General features: G+C 56.5%; 1 protein-coding gene, 1 non-coding gene and 2 pseudogenes across 2 annotated transcripts, besides 1 other annotated feature; all 4 read right to left on the minus strand.

Annotated features, from left to right (window-relative positions):
- Positions 1 to 1,946, minus strand: Tc00.1047053508969.20 (annotated as a pseudogene; the record flags this gene model as incomplete).
- Positions 1 to 8,574: a sequence feature (areas not merged during assembly with more than two copies in the genome that could not be assigned to a particular haplotype).
- Tc00.1047053508969.25 lies at positions 2,654 to 2,734 on the minus strand. The gene has a single exon (XR_008255573.1). It is a non-coding gene; the product is annotated as a C/D small nucleolar RNA (snoRNA), TB8C3C2 (small nucleolar RNA).
- Tc00.1047053508969.30 lies at positions 3,721 to 5,328 on the minus strand (annotated as a pseudogene).
- On the minus strand, positions 7,366 to 8,574 carry Tc00.1047053508969.40 (dispersed gene family protein 1 (DGF-1), putative; the record flags this gene model as incomplete). Its single annotated transcript, XM_800527.1, has 1 exon — positions 7,366 to 8,574. A coding segment is annotated over one exon (1,209 nt), but the record flags the coding sequence as incomplete, so codon positions are not given.

Below are 8,574 nucleotides of genomic sequence, written 5' to 3' on the forward strand. Positions count from 1 at the left end.
CCGATCGCGGAACGCAACGCCGTAGTGAGCAGCCACGTACACAACGTAGGCGGTGCGGAACTCGTTGTTGCGGTGCACCAGCCAGCTGCCACCAGTCACGGTCAGCGTGTTTGCCATGAGCATGGCGAAGCCGAGACGAAACGTGCTGGACACAACCTGCAGCACGCTGCCGCCAGCCACAACAACGTCCCCAAACACACACGCGCCCCCGTAGTACTCGGTGCTCGGCGCACTCCACGAGCTGTTCTGTATGGAGAACACGGAGCCGCCGCTGACACGCAGGTCCGACGCAAGAGCGTACATCACGTGCGTCCGCGACATGACAGCGCAGTTGTTCATGTAGAATACGCTGGACATGTTCGCCATGAGGCCGCGCTCCACGAGGATCGCAGCGCACAATTCCCCGCCACACACCAGCGTCGACCGCGTCATGACAAACCGCGTCGACAGTAGCCGGACGCCGTCCAGGACAAGCGCGGGGCCGTACCGAAATCCCTCGTGGCCACGGGTCGTCTGCACGTACCGCGACCCGCCAACCGTCGAACGCAGCGTTGAGTTCGCCAGCAGCACACTCGAGTGCTGCGGCATCGCGCCATGCAGCACAATCGTGCCCTCCAGCGACGTCACATTCGTCATGCTGACGAGGGCGTGCGGCATCAGGCGCGCCGTGCTCTCGCTGAGGCCGCCAATCCGCAGCTGCGCGCCGCCCGCAAGCACGCAGTGACGCAGCGTCACGTTCAGCGAGTCAGCGAACGCGTCCATCGAGCGCAGGTCCACCGCCACAGTGATAAGCCCGCTGAACACCACCGAGTCGAAGCACGCCGTCGCCCGCCCGCCGCCAACCGTCACCGAATCCGTCAGCGTCACGCCACTCACGCAGCCCCCCGCACCACCACCGCCACCGGCCCTCGCAGGCGGCACGTCGAACGGCAGGCACGCCTCGCCCACGCCGCCGGCACGGCAGCTGCACACGCCGTCAGCGCATCAAAGCACGCCAGCGCTGCTGCACAGCCGTCGCACGGCACCACGCTCACGGAGGGCAGGCCGGCAGAGCGGTAGTCGCCGCTGCTCCGCAGCACACGGCCGCCGGCACGGTTGCGCTGCACCGAATCAAGTACCGCGATGCGCTCGCCAAGCGTAGCGCCAGCGGCAGCGCAGCGAGCAATCGACACGTTCGTCACGGAGAACACCGAGTGGCTCCGCAGACTGAGAATCGACGAGGGCGCCACACGCATCGCGGACGCGGTCGGACCGCCCGACGCCTCCAGCGACACGCCGTCAAGCACCACCGCGCTCGACAGCAGGTCCACGCCGCCGCCAACGTACACCGCCGACCCGCCCGCGTGCGACGACCTCAGCACAGTGTTGCTCACACGCAGCTGCGTCTGCAACAGCGACGTCGCGTGCAGCACAAGCGGCGACGCCACCGCGTCCGTCAGTCCGCTCAGCTGCGAGTAGCGCATCGGCCCCGCCGTCACAATCGTCGAGTCACGGACCGTCACGTTCGTGTGTGCCGGCAGGTTGTGCACAAACACGAGCGAGCAGTAGCTCCCGGACAGCCCGCTCACGCTCACCTCCAGGCTCCGGTCACTCGCCGGCTCGCCGCTGTAGCCCCGCACGTAGATCTGCGCACCGCCGTCGCACACGCAGTTCCTCAATTCGATGCGCAGCGCACCGGGAAGCATCGCCGGCACGTCGAACACAACAGCCACGCCGTTCGTGATGGACACGCCGTCCATCAGCACCGTGTCCACGGCGCGGCCCACCGTGATGGCTCTGTCCACCGTGCCGCCCCGCAGTCGCAACACCACCGCATGCGCCGCGGGCACCCACGCCGTCGCCGCAACCAGCGCCAACGCCACAAGCAGCGCCGCACGCACAGTCGCAATGGCCCTGCGCCGCACACGGTGCCGGCTGCGCGGACACGCACCTTCCGCAGACCGCATCCACCGACACAAACAGGCACCAACAGGGCTGTCGTGGCGTGTCGCACTCGCACCGTCAACCGTAACTCCTGCCTAACAAATCACCTCCTACAGATGGCAAATACAGATACACAATTCCTATATATCGCTATCCCACTAATTCTGCTATTCCTAATACAGCAATTAATAATTAACACCTTGAAACGATAGTTGTGCTGGTGAAGCCAAAGTAACTCTAAATGCTCGGTCAGAGGAGAAGGAAAAAGCAGGAACAACTGCAAATAAACACAGTGGCACGCAGAAGCATCCGGCCACAGCCCGACCGCCAACACAAAGACGCGAGAACACAATCAAATCAGTTACGCCATCCACCCCCATCGCCCACGCAGCTCCATACAACCACCATGCGGAGTGGTGGGATCCCGGCAAAAAGACAAATAACCATTGGCACCGCTTTTGTGACCAAATGATTTTACCACAGAGCAGTCCCGATGCCGCGAAAGTCACAAAACAGCCAAGACAGACCCACGTGGCAACGTTACAACCAGCAGCCATCGAGCGCGTCGGAGCATGAAATGGTAACACAGAAGGAGGGTGGAGGATCCGCCGTTCGCCAGCAGAAAAGGCGTCTTTTCTCCCTCACGTGGGTCGGCATTGCACAGCAAACAGCGGCACCATACGCGCAAACGGCACACACAAGAAGGAAGGATGAAGAAGTGCGGTGACGGCACTCAGACACGGGGGGACAAGGGTCCACACCGATTGTGCGGCCGGTTGACTCTTAGACGTCCGGTTTGTAATCACGACGCTGCCCTGCACTTCGTCAGTCTGCAGGAGACTGGGAAATGGAGGGAAGGGGGAGAGAGAAGGTGCGGCCCTCATCCATCTCGGTTGGATGGGACACCGGTAACGTCATCCCGTCAGGTCACCCGCAGCAATGACTGTCGCATTCAGCAGCGGTCGGTGCCTTCCTCCTCAAACTGGGGCATCTCTCCAACAACGCAGTCGCACGCCTCCTCTCCAACAACACAACGGGGGAGCAACAGCGGACGATGCGACACGTGCAACGAGCACGCAGCCGAAAACTCCCACTGCAGCCAACATGACCAAAAAAAACAGGGCTGCATAGAGCACTTTATCCAAATCCTCGGCCGTCATACTCTTCTGAAAGGAGGAAGGAAGACATGCCAACACAACCGCCAGTTTCATTTCTGCCTCTGATTGGAACAAAACACAACAACAAGACTACAGCCAAGCGTGCACCAATGCGGGCAAGCACACACACACATACACCGTCGCGGCGCTGTCGGTGAGCACACAAGAAAGAGGATGCAGCACCGCACGGCAGACACAGCTCGTATAGTGCACACACCGCCACCGCCTCCAGCTCATTCCCACAGCCAACGGGATACGGCCACAGCCCGCAGCCGGCACACAACGCACACGAAGTGAGCAGTCACACAAAGAGACACGCGCAGAAGCGGATTATCATCCATCCACGACGCGGTGCCTCACTTCATGCGGTCACATGGAGCGCACACCGTTTCCCCAATAGAACTCATTCGTCGTCCATCCCTTAAAAATGCTTCTGTTATTGATGGACCTTCGAACTCAATAGAAGAAAATGGACAATGCGGTAGTACTGCGAAAGCACCAGCCACAATGATTCCCTCATACCGAGGCAGTTTTCCAATTATGTCTCGTATACACACACACAATGATCATACTGTATGAAAATCGCTCACTGTTTTTTACCAGAAACCAAACAATCCCGTTCCCTCCATAATTTATTTTTCTATTTCCGTGGTTCTTCCACACTTCGGAGAGCTTCGTCCCCTCTAAGGTCCCCGGATGATATTAACACCTGGCACTTGCGCACCTTTTCGTTCCAAAACGCCGCAATTTTTTGTTTTTCCCTCTTGCTCACACTATCCGAATTTACAACATCACATCTCTGCCAGTCATTCATCGGCGTGCTGTCTGCGTGCTGCACGTAAATAATCTCCCACGACATGTCTCGGGATAATTCCTCCCAACCATCAAAATATGCCGCCAGGCACTCAGTGAACTGTTTTACAGTCCTGACGGTGGTGTGGTGCCCACCCGCCGTAGCCATCCGCAGCCCAACCAGCGTCGTCGGATTTGGCTCCACGAAGAAAAAGCCGTCCACCAGCGGAAAGTTTCCAACCGCCGGTATGCACAGCAGCGGATGCTTTATAGAATTATTTGTATGGTATTCCATTGCAACCACTCCAAATATAACTCGGTGAGGTGCCCCTCAGGGTTCGCTTTCATCACTGCGTACTGTCCTCCACGACGTGCTGGTGGCCTCACCTCCTTGAGGTCCTCCACTAATGCACCAACAAACTCACTCCAAACATGAATGCGCGCAAGCCAAAAATTCCCATACATTCAGACAAAAGAGTATTCCTCTTCCCCAATACTAGCAACAGGAAAAAAAATCCCTCTCACTCATTAAGTTTCCCACAGTAGTGCGGTATTCAACGCCCGAGGCAAAGAGGCATCGGTGCGTTGAGAAATATCTCAGCACCGACTTCTCCTCTTGCTCGGACAACCCTCACAAGCTTTTGAGACGGATCCTCAGAATATCACAGTCTCACTCCCCCATGTGTAAAGTGCTTTCCACCATCCCGAGAATTGATCCCATCCAAGGCATCCTCAACGGCAGCGGAGTGTGCAATGAACTCATTCGCATCAAAGATGTAACATGGAATCGGCCCCACTTTATCCATGCGTTCTTTGACCATCTTCCAGTATTGTGCCCGCCCATGTGTAGTCCCATCGCGCTTCATCCAAGCGCACATCGCCTTCACATCCATCTCGTCGAGTACTTCACACTGGTCCGCCCGGCTTTTACTTGCGTCTACCATTTATCATAGTTGTGCACGTTTGGGGGTGACACCACAATCATGCCCCATGCAATAAAGAGCAAAAATATTTCACTAAAGGGCTTCCTTTGTCACATCGTAGATAATATACCATTTCGTTTTCCACAGCCATAAATCGTAAAAAGAGTCCTTGGATGCTTTACTACCCATGTATCTTGTCACCGTCTTGGCGGTGTTGTCAAAAACTTACCTCATACTTCCACCAAAACAGTGGGCAACCACTTGGATTTTCTTGGCATCGCAGTGCAGCAGCTGGTAGAGGAGGTACAAGCCGGCAGCCATCGACTTCCCAATCCCGGACGTCCCAATCAACACACGCCGCTTGGATGTAAAGTAGGTCCCCAGCGTCAGGGCTGAACCACTCGGTTAGATCGCCCTTGACAATCCTCCACACTCGCTCCACCTCACAGTTCACGTAGCAGTCACGAGCGGATTTGTTTTCCTTCCATTTCCACGAGTACGGCCATCCCTTGTCCGAGGTGAGCACCATCAGTCTGGGACGCAGCCAGGCATCGTCCCGCTCCATTTTCCCACCACTCAAGTATTGCATGCCCGCACAAAGTAGCAAACAGAATCAGAGTGCAAACAAACCCAATCAACACCCTCACTCGCCGAAGCACATTATTCGCATGGAGTGACAACATTTAGGACACAACAGCAGTAGCAGGCTGCATGGAATTTCCCTGCCAGCCCTGCAAAGAGACACAACAACTCTACCGAATCAAAGTGGCAGCCCCTCGGTGCTGCCCGCAGTTCACATGGCAGGACAAATCCCACGCACGCATAGTTCCAGATTCCTCGCTGTTTGAGTGCACATCAACTGAACAAGTAAAAAAAATACGTGCGCACAAGAGGACGTTTAAATAAGTAAACTCTTCAGCCTGTTTTGTTCGATAGTGTTGGCGATCAGTCCACACAATCCAACCAAAATGACACGCCGGAAAGGATGGCGTCAGTCAATAATCATTAAAAACCACGCCAGTGCAAAAAGCCAAAATTTGAGTTTGCAACCGAATTCGGGGGCGACGGTGGCATGAGAGTGTGTATGTGTGCAAGGCCCTTCGTGGGACGGTGCTGTCCAATCCCGCCGTGCACTGACAAAAAAGGGCAACAGAAAAAAAATAGGAGCACACTCTCCAGAAAAGAAGCGACGGTTGGGCAGTCAACCCCCGTTCCTTCTCACGCGACATCCACATATGCGCACTCCACCTCAAATACGAACGTCCCTGGACGCCGCATGCATGAAGTGTGGTTTCGTCACCCGCAATGCGTTTTTCCTCCTGCAAACAACCAAAAAAATAATAATAATAATGGCCATGGCGCAGCTCCACTCAGGGGAAGCAATCGGAACAGACACGAGTGGGGCCAGGGATCATACAAAATAATAATAAAAGAGTGTAATAACTCCTCCAAGCCACGGAATCGTGCAGTGTCCATCCCTCTTCCTCTAAATTGAAGACCTCCTCAACAGAACAAATGCAACAGACACATGCGCAGCGCAATATCTTTCGCTATCCCGCGTTAAATCTTACTTCCCACGCGTGCCACGGCGGTGGTGCCGGCGTTACATCCGGGATGCCTCCAAAATATCAAACGCCATGCTGTGGAGAGTGGATGCTTGCCGCACGTGCCCACGTTAGCACCTGAAATGAAATGGAACAAAAAAGAAAAGATATCCACGGCCCAAACTACCCGTGTGTGGCCGTACTAAGACAAACAATTAAACACGTATGTAGCGACTTAAAAAAAATAGGAGGGAAATAAAATATTCCACAGAAATACGTCAATAAATACATACTTACATATAAAGTAACAAGTCATTCCGCATAATTCCTCGTTCCTTCTCTCGTTGCTCTTTCTACACAACATCAGAAGTGTAAAAAATGACAAGCATGTCCTCCCACATAGTCATCGTGGAACAAGAGTGTCACTGCAGGCACCCGCACAAAAAAATAGAAACAAACCAACAAAAACCAACAATCAATGACGCTTTCGGTGAGGAGTCCGATGGGTGGCTGCGCAGCTGCACAGCCGTGGCCCCCACGCCCTCCCTCATGTCAGCCAACAACGCACACTCACAACCTCCAGGAGATGACGCGTCACAGAAGAGCCTCATCGATTGTTTTCCCTAACGTTTTCTTGAATGCATCCTATGGCCCGCACACCAGCCACCATCGTCGGGCACGTCCTCATTACTGAGTACAGACATGAAATAGAGAGAGCAGCAGCCCCCATATTCGGTGCTGCAGCGAAGAGCGTAAAACACACGCACACACTTTACGCATCCTCCCCGGGCTAGCGTGATAGTTCGATAATCCGTTGTCGTCGATAATCGATAAACTAAACTAAAAACAGCAAATCAATCGCCCAATCAATCTATAAATAATGGAAAGAGGAAAAAAGATCCCTGCCAGACGCATCCACTTTATGCCGCATCTGCGAGGGCTTTGTGCCTTCTCGCCGCGCAACGTTACTGTTGGGGGGCGGAGCCCTTCCACCACCAAAGAAAGAAACTGCGATAAATTTTTTCGTCAAGCAGAGCATCTCCACCTGTCCAGAGGGGCATAATTAATGCTGCAGCTGGCACTGGATACACGGTCCAGCAGGCTCAAAGTGTCTGAGCGGGTGTCACCAGCCACGGGCCGCGGCGCTGCGGGTGGTCGGTACGATGACGCAACGGTGGTGCCTGAGGCGTACGACGATAACGTCATTTCGTGCGGCTTCTGCGTCTCTTCGTCGCTCTCCTCGTCATCGCGCAGCAGTGCCTCCAGCCCTCCACAACGCGGCTCACGCAGCTCCTTCCAGTAGCGGTCCTCCGCGTACCACACAACGACGCCGTACACAGTGATCGCAAGCACCACAGTCGTCAGCAGCAGCACAATAGCCACGTACGCCCTCGCACCGCCGTCGCTCGGCGCAAGGTGGTTGGCCGCGCTGACAAGGCACAGCGTCGCAAGGAGCACAAAGCCCGCAGTGTGCATCACCGTCAGAAAGGCCGAGCGCATCATGTTCGTGAAGGCAACCACGCCCGCGCCCGCAAGCAGCACAGCCGCCATGCAGAAGTACTGGACGTGACAGCCTCCCACGGGCGGGTGCACAGCAGCAATCAGGCACACCACACACAGCGCCGACAGCTGGAACACGCACCAGTACACGTGGCTGCCCCTCATGTTCGTCAGCATGCCGCCGTACATCCGCTGCTGCGCCGCGGGGTGCCAATACCCGACGGGGTACAGCAGGCGCTCATGCAGCGGCTTCCTCGAAAACTGCCAGTACCTCGTGAAGCTCGCGCCCGTGTGGCGGGCAATCAAGTAGCACACGCCAGCAGGGAACGCCGCACCGTACAGCACGCCAACAACTCCAATCACGCGGTGCTGCACGCGGGCGCCGGGCATCGCCAGTGCAAGCACGGAGCCGAAGAAGATGCCGAGGTGCATCGCGTGCGCCACGACGTACGTCAGGCTCGGGAAGCGCATCGCCGCCCACGCACTCGCCGCGTCCACGCCGCGCCACCGCCGGAAGGCCGCCGTCACACCGCAGTGCACGCACCCAAACACAGCGGCAAGCAGCACGTTGCCCACCACCATCCACAGCGGGTCACGGGCAGCAAACACCGACAGGAAGTACGGCAGCGCAGCGGTGCTCGCACGCTCCTGCGCCGAGGCGCACGACATCCTCGCAAACACGCCGAGCGCCTGCATCTCCAGGACGGAGCCCAGCCCGCCGGTCACCACCACGGC

This window comes from Trypanosoma cruzi, genomic scaffold (genome assembly GCF_000209065.1).
Source record: "Trypanosoma cruzi strain CL Brener 1047053517109 genomic scaffold, whole genome shotgun sequence".
Taxonomy (NCBI): domain Eukaryota; phylum Euglenozoa; class Kinetoplastea; order Trypanosomatida; family Trypanosomatidae; genus Trypanosoma; species Trypanosoma cruzi.